The sequence below is a fragment of the Taudactylus pleione genome, unplaced genomic scaffold (assembly GCF_031769625.1).
Source record: "Taudactylus pleione unplaced genomic scaffold, aTauple2 ptg000066l, whole genome shotgun sequence".
In the NCBI taxonomy this organism is placed as follows: Eukaryota; Metazoa; Chordata; class Amphibia; order Anura; family Myobatrachidae; genus Taudactylus; species Taudactylus pleione.
Genome location: NW_028284468.1, coordinates 18,993,918 through 19,008,757, shown reverse-complemented (window position 1 = coordinate 19,008,757; position 14,840 = coordinate 18,993,918). Strand labels below are relative to the sequence as shown.

Here is a 14,840-nt window from a genome sequence, read left to right as displayed (position 1 = left end):
TATACATAAAAATAAAAAAAACCTTTCTTTACACTATGTAGGTTCCATGCTTTTGATGATAAATTAGAAGCACGTTATCTTTGCCATCTCCTAAACAACAGTTTCAGGAAGCAAGAAGTTATAGACCTGGGCAGCAATATAGTAGCAGATCCAGGCAAACACTGATCTAATAGTAATTGCTATTGTAGGTACTAATAATTGCAGTGTTGGTGCAACAGTGGGGAGGGCATATTAGAGCAGTATCACAGATGGTTAGGAAAGGAGTGGTAGGAAAAAGTAGATGGAGAGGATAAAGAGTCATGGTGGGAGAACAGTAGCAGAAGAATAAACACTGATAAACCTGGCAGCATACAGTAATGTTCTGAGCAGTAGGTGGTACTTATAATGGTATTTGTTAGCAGAATGTTGTGGATGTTGCTTTGTGGTTTTATACAACATTTTGAAATCTACATTTTGGTATATTAAACATAGGTCTAGGTGAACTAGGATACATACTGACCAACTACTTGACTGATCAACAGTAACCAGTTGTGTGAGAATGGGAATGGAGTTATTCCCAGCAAATCGCTGTCTTAAAGAGCAGTAGACTGAGACTAATAAAAATAAATGAATAAAAAAATAATAATTTCTGATTTATTCTGGTCTAGGTAAAAAGACCTTTTGTTCCCTGGCAAGTTGTCCGGGATATTATGCACTCCAGCCTGGATGAATCGCTGGACAAAACATCACATTCCATTGGAAGGAGAGCACGTTACATTATGAAAAACCCGCAGACCTACCTTAACTACAAGTAAGCCATGGAATATTACATCTCCATCTGTCTTCTAATTTCTGCTCGAACATAATACTATTACACAAAATGCCACAACAGTCGGTTAGTCATTTGTAGCCTACATAAGGGTTGATGACACATGGTTGTTGTTTTTTTCCAGCATACACCGCCAGAGGCGTCCCTCTTACCTGAATGTGGAACGCTGTGCAGGGACTGTAGCGGCAGGAGGTCAGGACTGTGCTTTATAGCAGTGGGCTGCACATCCCCTGCACTGCACAGAGGAAGAGGAAGTGTAATGTGTGTTTTAACTTAAAAACCGCACATTACACCGCCTCCTCTGTGGGGTGCAGGGGCCGAGCAGCCTATTACTATAAAGCACAACCCCTGACCGTCAGCAGCCACCTCGCCTTTCAGATGTTTGGGGTGGCGAGATTGCCACTTGCCCCACCCCCTGTTCTGACACCCATGCACACCGCATGAGTCACACCTGCTTCAGCAGGTTTAACAGTGTAACGAATGAGCTTTATCTGAGAAAATTACAAAGGCTAATATAAACACTTTATTAGTGGCTCTGCTAGACTGTCTTAGCGGGGCGTCGCACCCTGCCTAATTTTAAATGGCGAAATGTGCCCTAGACAACGTCTATTCCAGACTGTACAAATTTTACACAAATGTGAAACCTAATAGAAACTCTTAACAAACCTAGGTCTGGAATTATTCCCTTTATCCCAGCTAATGAAAAATAGGGCAAAGAGTAAATAATAAGTGAACAAAGTACTAAAAACAGACAGAGCAAGGCAGAAAATATAAAATATTACCATAAAAGACCACCAATGCATTCCCACTCCAGTCAGTGTATTTCCAGGTTTCAGCAGCTGTTGACACTGTCCGAGAAGGGGTGCAAAGCAGCTTGAGTTATGCAACTCCTAACCCCTCAGTGCCTAGTGTAGGGAAACCATTTTAGAGGCAGCCCCCACCTGACCTGGCTTTTACCAGGGAGCCGACTAGGATTCCTTAAATGTTACTGTTCACTGGTCCCAGGAAGGAGAATGCTTGTACCTTGGCACTCCTCCTAGGTGCGTTCTTTGGTGCTGCTGCACCTGATAGTTTTGACCCAGTCACTACCTATGCCCATGGTGAAAGGTTCCCTCCTGGAGCACTATATGGAAAATGTTATAGCCTGTGACAAAGGTTATACCATTTAATGATTGCCAATCTGTTTTTTAAATGATTGCTACTTTAAAACATCTAGTATACTCACCGGAATCTCGTTTATGTTTGCTAGTCACAGGCTATTTATGTTTTCCCCTATGTCGGTCCAATGTCCTCCATGGGGATGATAGGGGAAGTAACTTATGTATTTACTATAATGTTTATATTAAATATATAAAAGATATGAATACCTGTATAAACCAATGCAAAATATTTATTTGGTTTTGTTGGCCACTGATATTGCTACCTATCAAAAATAGTAGTATCCTTTACTACCGTTACCATGTTAGAACATTTCACATTTATGCCACAGAGTGGCAAAGATATTATACATTACATTTGTTCCTGCATAGGGCCGTATTAAATTAGAAGTGAAAAGTATAGCCGATCGCGTCTTTTCGCGTGGTCGGTGACTTATCTCCAAATTCAATTCCAGACGGTTTTCGCCCACGCGTAAAGTCAATGCACTGTAATAGGCAAAAAAGACTCGCCTAAGAATGGCAGGAGAAAAGAGGTGCAACATTTTTATTTTGGTGTGAAAACGTGGGGAAACCACTCAGAACCCTTGGGACAGCCCCCAAAGGACAACTGTGTCAAAATAATCGGTGGAAAACACATAAGAATACCCCAAAAAAGTACTTTCATTTTGGGGGAGAAAAAGTACAAAGTGGGGGGAAAAGCATAAAAACTAGCGAAATAGCCTTCTAAGGGGATGGGTCAGGGGTTTTTAGGATTGCAGGTGCTTGCAACAGGTGCGTTTTATACATTTTTTTTAAAACTGCCCTTTAGAGACATAAATATATGTTAGCACCCATTTTCAAGTACCCCAAATTTAACAAGACTACTTATTTTCACCAAAAAATACTGCTTAATGCCATTCTTCACCACTTTTACAAGGACGCTAATAACAAGGATTTTAACCCACTTCAGTACCCCAAATAGCTTTATTAGGGCTATTGGAAGACATTGATTCCCAATGTTAGTGCATCTTTTTTTTGGGGGGGGGGGGGGAAGAGGGGTTAGACTGGTTTCCCCTATTCTGACAGTACTTTTTGCCTGTTCTACATTCGCCGCTTGCCGTTTTCGCCTGATTAGTATTTAAATAGGGTGAAAAGCGGGGACGCGCACGATAAGTTTTTGCGTCCAAAACACGCGATGTAGGCGAAATGTCGGGTAGGCGGAACTTTTTCGCTGACTCAAAACTAATTGAGTACAGCCCATAGTCTTTAAATAACACTTATACAGAGACCCAAAAAGCCACAACTCAGTCAGATGAAGAAACAAGTTCTCCCGTGGCAGCAGAAACAAGATCTCTTTCATGTCTTTCTTTCTTCTGGTTTCACAAACATCTACACTTGGCCCAACATACTCTACACAGGATCTTCTTACAGCATTGTGATGGGCCAGCAGCTTTCTCTCGTTTACAAACAAATACAGTATATAAACAAAAAAAATATAACTATGATTCTAAAATAAAAAAATGGTCATAAAACTACTTCTCGAGTATTAAGGAAGAATTCACCTCTTACTGTGAAATTGTATGGAGTTCAATTATCATTCTGAGTTCTGTGATCTTTATATTTGCAAACATAACAAAGTGGAAGCTTCTCAAATCAATTTGGGAATACTCTTCAGGTGCATTAGAGGGAGGGGTCATACTAAACAAAAATCATAAAGGGGGGTGTCCCTCAGCACACTAAATTGTACCTGCAACAATACTTGAAAGCTATATGGTAATAGAAATTCAGAGATATTTGTTGCATTAATTTGCAAATACATGGTACATCTTTATATTTGCATCAAGTTTGCAAAATATGTATTACATGTCTGTTCTAGAGTGTGTTTGGCGGAAGTGTATCAGGACAAAGAACTTGTTGAAGAATTTATGAATCGGAGAGCATGTTACGAAGACCCTAAGGTATGAATCTGGGGGCAGTCATAGAATTATTAATCGAACTACTCTATTACTCTGCTGAGTACAATAACATTTGTAAACAGTAAAGTCTTTAAGTAATATAAGAGAGCCTCTAAACCAGTCTCCAGAACATGGCTAGCATGACTGCCATACGCATTATACTGTAGATGCTTCTAAAAGAAGTGGGTTCCCACATAGATAAGTGTAGAGCCTTCTGTTGTGAGCACTGAGTGGTCCTGGTGGGCTTTAGATGGTGACCATCATTTAAATACATGTATCCCACAGAAAGGGCTCTGCCCATTAGCCGGGGCACCAGATTGCACCTGCGTTGTTTTCTCTTTACTGAACGATTGCTAACACAGGAAGATGCTGTCCTGGCATATGCAGTTGGCTATGGTTCAGTGAGCAAATAGCATGGCAGGCTTTGTGAGGCAATAAGATAAACAGAAGAGAGAAGCTATATACATCATTTGTATAGTGCCAGCGTAGTCATTATACTTTACCATTGGGAACAAGCAGAATAATAAAACTAGACTGGGTAAGAGAGTAAGAGAGAAAGCGGTAAAAGGCCACAAGCTTAGAATCTATTATGTCACAAATATCTCCTTTTAGGCCCTCTACTTTCCCATTTATTACCCATACATCTCTCACACATGGCTAGCCCTGCTTAATTAGGTATGCCATGACATGGTAATCTGGTTTATCATTATTTGCCATAGATTTGTCTTTTAACTTCCTTACTGTCCCTAGTTTTCCTTATTATTTTTTTACGTGGGTCCCCCCTTCCCCAGTAAAATGATATTCCTGGTACACGAGACTCAAATGTCTGCGCCTTTCTCATAGGTTTGTGCTGCAGAGTTTAAAGAATTTGTGGCTTGTCTCAAACAAAAGTTCAGCACAACTCTTGGTGATCCAGTGTATGAAATTCCAGACAATGTAACAGAGCTGTTTAACAGGTAATGTCATATGTATAACAAGTGGAAACAGTACTGTATGTGCACTATAGGTTTTGCATGAAATAAAATGGAGTCTTACCATTACATTGTAGACCTTGTAATAAGTACTTCATGTTGTAATTACATTGTGTTATCATGTAGTTAAATGGAATAGAAATACCTTACTTTTTCAGCTCTGCATGCATTTTGCAAACTAGAATAGAGATTATACATTTAAGATCTACACACCAGTCTGTTTCAATGACCTTGAATCTCTTACTGAAGCAATCTTGAAAATAGCAAAATAAATTTTTGGCAAAACGCCCATTGTATTCATTTTATAACTGAAAAGCTGTTAACTGAAAATGATAGATTGCATGGAGATAAACTAAATATATCCTATGATGTAGCCATTTAAGCACAAGCAATTTTATGGGGGAATGCCACTACCCGGCTAGAAGACCGGCGCCGGAATACCGACAGGCAGGATGCCGAACGCGAGTATAGCGTGGCTGGTTAGGACTTAGCCGCGGGTGGTGAGGGTTAGGTTTAGGAATCTCGGAGGGATTAGGCTAGGGTTGGGGGAGGTTAGTGTTGGGTACCCCCGGGGTGGGATAGGGTTCGGAACCACTGAGGGGGGTTAGGTTTAGGCACCAAAGGGGGAGAGTTAGGTTTAGGCACTAACGGGGAGGATTAGGATTGGGTGGGGGCAGGGTTAGTGTTAGGATGTAGAAAGAGAGGGTTAGTGGGACAAGGGGGGGGGAAGGTTATTATAGTTACCCAACCCTTGTCGGGATCCTGAGCATCAGGATGCCGCTGTTGGTATATTGACAGCAGGCATCCCAACTGCTGGGATTGCATACCTGTTCCATTTTATGGTGGTACATAAAGTTAGCTTGCTGAAGGCTTGTTCAGTGAACAATGCGGCCTGAAAAAGGCAGGACAGACAGATCTTTTCAAACTGAAGAATATAATAAAGGATGCCATAATAAAGCTGTGTTCACTCCTTGGGTGCTAACAACATAACTGAGTAATATTTTTACTGAAAATGTTTTTTGTATTATTAAATTATGTAAAAGCTAATTAAACATGATTCGGTATTTTTTTTTTTTAACAAGTATACTGTTTTGTTAATTAAATTATACTGAATCAAGTTTAAATAGCTAATGTTTATGCAATTTGATAAATAGATATCAACCATTTCTTCTTCTCTTAATAGGATTCACAGGCTTTAGACTGTGGGTATAGGCTGGGTAGGAGTACGGGCACCAAACAGTTAATCATTTTCACCCAGCATTTACAAAAAAACAGAAAGTGGTCCACAAGCGCTGCTGGAACAGCTCTAGCAGCGCTTGTGGACCACTTTCTGTTTTTCTACTTCAGGGTCCATAGGGTATCCACAGGATACCTTGGGGTATAGGTGATGACGTCAGGCATCGGGCACCATAGAGTTAAGCTTTTCAGCCTCCCAGGATGCACTAGGGTCCCCCTCCTATACCCCGCCCCCGAGCCAAGGCATCTCAGTTTAGTTTGGTGCCCGGCCAGAGTCGGTTGCACCTGTTAGAGGGGGGCCATGAAGAGCCCCTGAAGTTTTCTTCTATGCAGCTGTGGCTGCACATCTGGAAGTACAACATGGACAGTCAGTCCTGACGTCCATGCTGTCTTCCCTACACCCCCGCCGGTACCAGAACGCCGGTAACGATCCGGGGATGCTGGTAGGCATCTGGGGTCACAGCTAGCGGTGACCCCAGATGTTTAGGACCATGGCCGGATTTAAGGGGGTCAGCAGGTAAGTAACGGGGTCCCGCGGTGAGTCCCCGCTGATACATGATCCAGAGTCCCCAGGCAGGGGGCTCCCTGGGGACTGGCTGCAGCGTGGAGCCAGGTACTAACCTGCGCTTCCACTACCCCCCCTGGGACAGCAGGACCGCGGCAGAGCGATAGCGCTGCGGCATCCATGGGATTAATTGCATGCCAGGGGAGCGCGCCTTCACTGTCTCACAGCCGGCACCTCCCCCGCTGCACACAGCCCTCTCTGCACACGCCGACTGGCCCTGTGGCAGCGCTCCTCCCCCAGGCCAGCCTCCTCTATGCTCCTCGGTGGCCATCTTTCCCAACGCATGGTGAACACTGCTGGAAGCCTATGATCGGAGGCATCGTGGTCTGGGTCCCCCCGCATACCTCTCCTCCGCTGTGGTCAGGTCTGTGTATGCAGCGCTGTGTCCTACCAGACTCTGTGTCTGTGTAGTTGATTTATCAGCGCTGTTAGTGCAGGAATTGATTTTCTTTGCATTGTATGTGACTGTGCTAGCGCTTCTGCCTGTACTTTTACTTTCTAAAAGTCAGCCTTATCACTGTCCCTGCTCTTTCTGCTAAAGCCCTTGCGGTGCGGTGCTGCAGGGTGGTCTCTCGCTATACTAAAAGTATTGGTGAGAGGGGTCACATACTTTCCACCATCATGTCTGAGAGTGACTTTCCTCTCCAGCTTCAGTGTACTACGTGTAAAGTACCTATAGCGGAGGGGCAAGGTAGCTCGGAGTGCCTATGCCGGCAGTGTTTTTTATTGGCGCGGCCAATTGCGGTCACAGCATCGGTACAGGAGCCGACCCTGGGCTTGTTTCACTCAGGCGCTTACAACCTTGGTGGGCCAGTTAGCTCCGCAGCCCGCGTTCTCGCAGATGGGATTGTCCCAGCAACCAGTGGTGTCGTCACCCATGCAGGGTTTCCCGAGGCAATTGGTGGTACCCCGCAGTCTCCCTATTTCCCCTCTCCCGATCTCTCAGGAGCCGGCGTGGGTTAATTCCCTGACTAGTTCTGTACAGCACTTGTCGGAGGTGTTACAAGGGGAGTCTGTGTTGCGGCCGGTGGCGTTTCTGTCTGCTCCTTATGAGGATGATGAAGTGACGTCTGATGATGGGGAGATTCTGGATCTTTCTGACCAGGAACCTCTTCGTACTAAGGAGGCGGACGCTAGGTCCAAGGTATATATTCCTGGACTTATTCGAGCAGTCCACACAGCTTTGGTGATTGAGGACGAAGTTCCTCCGGCGTCTAAATCCAAATATGCCTTTTTTAAGGATGTTAAGGGTGACTCCACAGTCTTTCCTCTTTCGGGTCAGTTGGTGGACCATTTAGAGGAGGCGTGTAAACAGCCTGGCAAACGATACCAGCCGCAGAGGCGTTTGGCGGTGGCTTATCCGTTTGCGGATAATTATTTTTCTAAGTGGGAATCCCCTCCACAGGTGGATTCTCATGTGACACCCCTCATCCGTAGTGCCACTTTACCCATGCCATCCATGTCCTCCCTTAAGGATGCTACGGACCGCAAGGTGGAGATCAGCCTAAAGTCAGTTTATTCCCTTGCGGGGGGGGCAGCGTGGCCAGCTATGGCCATTTGCAGGGTTGCCAGAGCTATGGAGCGCTGGGCGGATACGTTGGAGGCGTCCTTCGAATCCGACTGTTCGGCTGAACAGACGGAATTGATCGGCAATCTCCGGGTTTCGGCCACTTATATCAACGAAGCGGCCTTGGATATTAGTACCCTGGCGTCTCGAATTTCTTCGGCAGCTGTAGCTGCTCGTCGCACCTTGTGGTTGCGATTTTGGAAGGCTGACGCTGATTCCAAAAAGGGTTTAGAAGCGTTGCCTTTTAACGGAGAAGTTCTCTTTGGTCCGGACCTGGACAAAATTGTAGCCACGCTGGCGGCAGCCAAATCGGCATGTCTCCCGTCTGCTGCAGTTCCTCCCGGTTCAGGTACGTCGTCCTTTCGGCCTTATAGGGCCCAGGGTAGGCCTAAAGCACAGTCCTGCCCCCGAAAGGCTGGCCCCAAAAAATTGGCCAGGCCCCGGAGGCAGGCCTGGAGTACCAGACGTCCGGCCACTAAGCCAGATGACAAGCCTGCGGCCTGACGGTCCGGGCCTCCCTTTGGGGGATCCCAAGGTGGGAGGCCGCCTGCTGCAGTTCGCCCGGTGTTGGTCGGTCACCACGACAGACACTTGGGATCTCGAGGTGGTCTCACACGGGTACGCCCTCTCCTTCCGGCACAGACCCCCGGCTCGATTCTTCACCACGGGTCTGCCATCAGACCAGAACAAAGCCACGGAGCTGCGGAAGGTCTTGCACACTATGCTCCAGGCTGGAGTTATAGTGCCTGTTCCATTCTCCCAGATGGGCCAGGGTTTCTATTCCAATCTATTTTTGGTGCAGAAACCCAATGGGTCGTTTCGTCCGATTCTCAACCTCAAAGCTCTCAACAGGTCTTTGCAGGTGCCGAAGTTTCGGATGGAGACCCTACGGTCCATCATTCTGGCGCTGGAACCTGGGGACTACATGGTGTCATTGGACATACAGGACGCTTACCTGCATGTTCCTATTCTTTCGCGCCATCAGCAGTTCCTCAGGTTTGCAATCCGCAGCGACCACTTTCAGTTCCGGGCGTTACCTTTTGGCCTGGCGACAGCACCACGTGTTTTCACCAAGGTGATGGCGGTCATGGCGGCTTCCCTGCGGCTGCAGGGAGTCTGCATGTTGCCGTACTTGGACGACCTTTTCTTAGTGGCAGGATATCCGGAGCTCCTTCTACGCCACTTGGACCTGACCATTGCGGTACTGCAACAGCATGGCTGGTTAATAAACTGGCAGAAGTCCACCCTGATCCCGTCTCAGCGGATTCTGCACCTCGGAGCCTTATTGGACTCCGGACAGCAAAGGATCTTTGTGACGGGGGAAAAGATCTCTGCCTTGCAGTTGAGGGTGCGCAGTTGTCTACAGAGCCGCCGGGTGTCTCTGCACTCGGCGATGAGGTTACTGGGCTCCATGGTGTCGGTATTCGACATGGTGGAATATGCCCAGTTTCACTCCAGACCTCTGCAGCACCTGATCCTGTCCAAATGGAATGGACTGCCTCAGAGTCTAAGGTCCCAGACGATGGTGCTCACTTCGGAGGTTCGCCTGTCCCTAGCCTGGTGGTTGCAGACGACCCATCTCAACAAGGGTCGTCCGTTCTGGGTGGCGAATTGGGTCCTGTTAACAACGGACGCCAGTCTTCGGGGCTGGGGAGTAGTCTCGGGTCCACACTTGTTCCAGGGCAGGTGGACTTGGGCAGAAACAGAGCTTCCAATAAACATCTTGGAACTCCGAGCGGTTTTCAATGCTCTCCAGCAGGCACATCGGGTTCTCCAAGGTCACCCGGTGCAGGTCCAGTCGGACAACGCTACCACCGTGGCCTACATAAATCGGCAAGGAGGAACCCGAAGTCGGGCGGCTCTCGTGGAGGTGTCCCGGATTCTGGTATGGGCGGAGCGCAATCTTCCGGCCATATCAGCGGTCTTCATCCCGGGAGTGCTAAACTGGGAAGCGGACTTTCTCAGTCGCCAGGACATTCATCCGGGGGAATGGTCCCTGCACCCGGACGTTTTTCAACTGCTGGTGGACAGGTGAGGTCTTCCAGAGATCGACCTCATGGCGTCCCGGCACAACAACAAGTTGCCGGTGTACGGGTCTCGCACAAGAGACGAAGAGGCGTCTCTGGTGGATGCTCTGTCTGTCCGGTGGAGGTTCCGGTTCGCTTATCTGTTTCCTCCGTTTGCCCTTCTTCCGCGGGTAATCCGGAAATTCAAACAGGAAGGAGGGACGCTCCTGTTGATAGCTCCCGCTTGGCCCAGACGACACTGGTTCTCAGACCTTCAGGGTCTGTCCGTGGACAGTCCTCTGCGGTTGCCGCTACGACCGGACCTTCTGTCACAGGGTCCTTGTCTTCACCCGGACCTAACTCGGCTGTCTTTGACGGCGTGGCTGTTGAGACGGCCATGTTGAGGTCCAGGGGATTTTCCTGCTCTGTAGTGCGAACCATGTTAAGAGCTCGGAAACCGTCTTCCGCCAGAATATACCATCGCGTGTGGCATACGTTCTTCAAGTGGTGTCGACCGAGAGGTTATGCACCGCGGGAGTTTCTTCTGTCTAGAGTACTAGCCTTCCTACAAGCGGGACTAGACCATGGGCTTCGCCTTGCTTCTTTGAAGGTGCAGGTTTCTGCCCTGTCTGTCTGGTTTCATCGTAGGATTGCTACAAGCCCTGATGTGCGCACCTTTATGCCAGGCTTTCTGCGAATTCAGCCACCGTTTGTTCCACCTGTGGTGCCTTGGGACTTGGCTGTGGTCCTGAGGGCTCTCCAAGGACCGCCGTTTGAACCACTGGGCTCAGTGGATCTTAAATGGCTAACAGCTAAGACTGTTTTCCTTCTGGCCATAGCTTCGGCCAGACGGGTTTCTGATTTAGGGGCTCTCTCTTGTAGACCCCCTTTCTTGATTTTTCATGGGAACAGGGCAGTGCTACGCACTCATCCTTAATTTCTTCCCAAAGTTGTTTCTCAGTTTCATGTTAACGAGGAAATGGTTGTACCGGCTTTTAACTCACCTGGCCTTTCAGTGGGTGAGGCCACTTTGGATGTTGTGTGGGCCTTAAGGACTTATGTTGACCGCACTTCTTCGTTTAGGAAGTCGGACGCCTTGTTTGTCCTCTATGGCTTCCGTAAAAAGGGTTGGCCTGCTTCAAAGCAAACTTTGGCAGCCTGGATCCGTATGGCAATTTCAGAAGCTTATCTTCATGAAGGCCTACCGGTTCCTCCTTCTCTGAAGGCTCATTCCACTAGGTCTGTGGGTCCTTCGTGGGCAGCTCGACGTGGTGCCTCTGCAGTCCAGATCTGCAAGGCGGCCACGTGGGCCTCTGTCCATACCTTTGTGAGGTATTATGCGTTTGACACCTTTGCCTCTCAGGATGCTTCCTTCGGGCGGCGGATTCTCCTTTCAGCACAGGAGCGTCCCCACCCTTAAAGGATACTGCTTTGGGACATCCCCAAGGTATCCTGTGGATACCCTATGGACCCTGAAGTAGAAAATATGAGATATGGTAAGAACTTACCCTTGTTATCTCTATTTCTACGAAGTCCATAGGGTTCCACAGGACTCCCGCCCTGTCGCACCTGTGCTGCAGATGGGCTTTGCTCTGGTCACCGGTTTTTCCGTCTCCCTCTGGTGAGAATGTGATTCTTGTGTGTGTCCAGATCTTTTTTCTCTCTCTTCCTTCTCCTCCTCCGGCCTATAGCTTGGTACGTAACTGAGATGCCTTGGCTCGGGGGCGGGGTATAGGAGGGGGACCCTAGTGCATCCTGGGAGGCTGAAAACTTAACTCTATGGTGCCCGATGCATGACGTCATCACCTATACCCCAAGGTATCCTGTGGAACCCTATGGACTTCGTAGAAATCGAGATAACAAGGGTAAGTTCTTACCATATCTCATATTTTTTGTATAGGTATGCTATTTAAGATTTGGTGCTCTTGTAAGTGGGACCGTGCAGCAGCTAGAGGGCGCGAGTTACTCCATCTATTTATTTGATTTTCTCCCAGCAGCCCAGGCTCCTCCTAATAAATAAATCTCCTTTTGGGTAACTTTTTGAAAAAATTATGTTAAACACTTTGAAAAAATTATTAATTTTGCTTTTCTTTCAATATCAGACTTGTGCTTTGTGTTATTTGCACAGGTGGTTATCACATTTTTATTGATATAAGCTCGTACTGCGGAAGTTTGACTTCCTGCTGCCACGGGTGGTTTCTGTAGTCAGGAAGCCGACTGTCTAAATGCCGACCGCCTGCTTCCCGACTGTCAAATCCCGGCAAGGTACTAATAACAGGCGTCGAAAACCCAATGCCTGTCATCATTAGACCCTACGCCAGGAGCCCGACTCCTGGCATACCGAACAAAGGTAAGCTGGGCATCGGGTGCGGACAGCTGCTGGGGGGGGGGGGAGGGTTAAGTTTAGGGCTCCCAGGGGGACTTAGGGTTAGGCAAGAGAGAGTTAGATTTAGGGTAGGGGAAGGGAGGGTTAGGCACCCCCTGGGGGGAGGTTAGGGCTAGGCACCCCCTTCCCCCCCCCCAGGAGACTTGGGTTTAGGCTGCGGGAACGGGGAGGTTAGGGTTAGGCACTATTGGGGAAGGTTAGGGTTAGGCACCCCTAAGGGAGGGTTAGGGGTACGGGGGAAAATAGGGTTAGTTATACTTACCTCATTAGCGATCAGGATCGGATTTGGGTGTAGTAATACCTACTACATCCAAGAAGAGGGCTGAGGAGAGGTTGCCACAGCAACCGATGGGCTGAGCCAGACTGCTGCCAGAAGATTAACTACCAGAAGCCACCGACAGACTCCTCTGACACTGTTGCATCAGTTGCGACCATGTCAGGGAAAGCCCAGCCTGGCATGGTCGCATCTCATGCGACCACGCCAGGCAAGTGGTTAAACAGTTATGGGACCAACCTTTGTGGACTCGGGTGATCTTTTTGATAGGTGTGGATTGTAAAATGGAAGAACTACAAAGCTTGTGATAGTGGTAAGTCCTCCTGGTCACCATCTAGGACCTGTGGATGCAGAAGTTACTGGGGCCTGTCTCATCCTCTACACCAGCCCCTTTCGAGCTCTCTTTCTGACCCCTGGGTAATTGCCTGATAAAATATTCAGAGCTCCCCCAGAACTATCTTTTCCCTCTGAATCATATTTTCTTCCTCCTGGGTTGTGCTTTCCATTTGACCACTCAAGGACTGATTGGTAATGCATGCCCTGTCATAGATCATCATAAGACTTGAAGTTTTAAATCCAATGTCTCCCTAGTGCCTAACTAAGAGGGTTCCCTCTCAAATTCCTTCTGAAGGAGCCATTTTTGATGTATTCTGTCTCTTCGGTTTTCACAAAGGTCATGCCCTCATTGACTTGTGCTCCTGTGTCAGCAGGATTGTGCTTATTCCATATTATAACAAAATCCTAGTGACTGCGTGATCCAGGAAGCAAGTAATTCATCTAATCTTCTGACTCCCCAGCCACTGGAGTCACAAGGCTGAATTACTGTATAAGCAGACTTAAATAGTCACTGACCCTCTTGGCTTCCATTGCTTTACTACTGTACGTCCATTTTGATACAGTGCTTCAGACTATTCACTCTCCACAGGAGCTTATAGCCCTATTTAACCACCTGTGCAATACTTTCTAGTGCTACATAGGGATGGGTGGATCCTATATGTGTTCTACTGTTATATGCACTCTATTCAAAATGCACTGTTCTTGGAGCAAAACTCTTTGAAATCTTAAGGTGCCTGGCTATCATTGAATGATTTCTTCTATCATTGTGCAATGTAGTCTTTATTAACATCATTTACCTAAAAATGGGAATTGATTATTTTCCTGAACCATTGCACTCCAGGGTATGTGGTCTCTTCATGATTACATTTTACAAATAAGGGTTCTGGAACCCAGGGCCATCTTCCTGACTCTGATTACCTGTACATCGTTGTTCTGGAGAGTCCGTGGTCCAGGCAGACAATGACGCAGCAGTGGCTTATCTGAAACACCAAAGGGATACCGCAGGCCATGAGGGATGTATATTGTTTTGATTACCTCAGTGGCTTACATTCTGGGGATGGGCAGTTGAGAGGCAGATTTTCTGAACTGTCAAAAAAACAATCCAGACCGGATTGTATTTGTCTGTACTCCCGATGTTCTTTGGTGGTTCTCTCAGAAGTAGATCTAACAAGTAAATTACAAGTTGCCTCTCCAGTACTTGGTTCCAGGGTTATGTTTCATCAATGTGTTTGCAATTCCGTTTGTCTTCCTATTCCATCTAACTACACTGATTTCCGCAATCGTAAGGGCTACGTCCATTGTTCATCTCCCCCTTTTGGGACGGACTTCTTTTTCATAACCCCTTTTGCAACAGAACTTGCGATCATGATTCTCAAACAAAAGATCCTTGCCTTCCACATTATTTAGATTATGCTGCTGGCATATCTCAAAGTTTGGAAATCTTACCTGGACTGGCGCCAACAACTGAGTGCTCCACCCAAGGTGTTTTGTATCTCTCATTTGATGCTCTCATTTTCCTGGAAAAGTACATGGGAACTAAGAGCAGTTAGTCTACCCTTTCATTCCCCTTCATCTCTGTGGGGCCTAACCTGGTTCTGAA

The 14,840-nt window shown here is 47.2% G+C and overlaps 1 protein-coding gene across 1 annotated transcript in view; it reads left to right on the top strand.

Annotated features, from left to right (window-relative positions):
* GTF3C1 (general transcription factor IIIC subunit 1) overlaps positions 1-14,840 on the top strand; it is a 232,364-nt gene that overhangs the window by 164,386 nt on the left and 53,138 nt on the right. Inside the window, 3 exon segments of the mRNA XM_088466729.1 lie at positions 648-790; positions 3,821-3,902; positions 4,743-4,855. Coding sequence (XP_088322855.1) covers positions 648-790; positions 3,821-3,902; positions 4,743-4,855 — 338 coding nt within the window.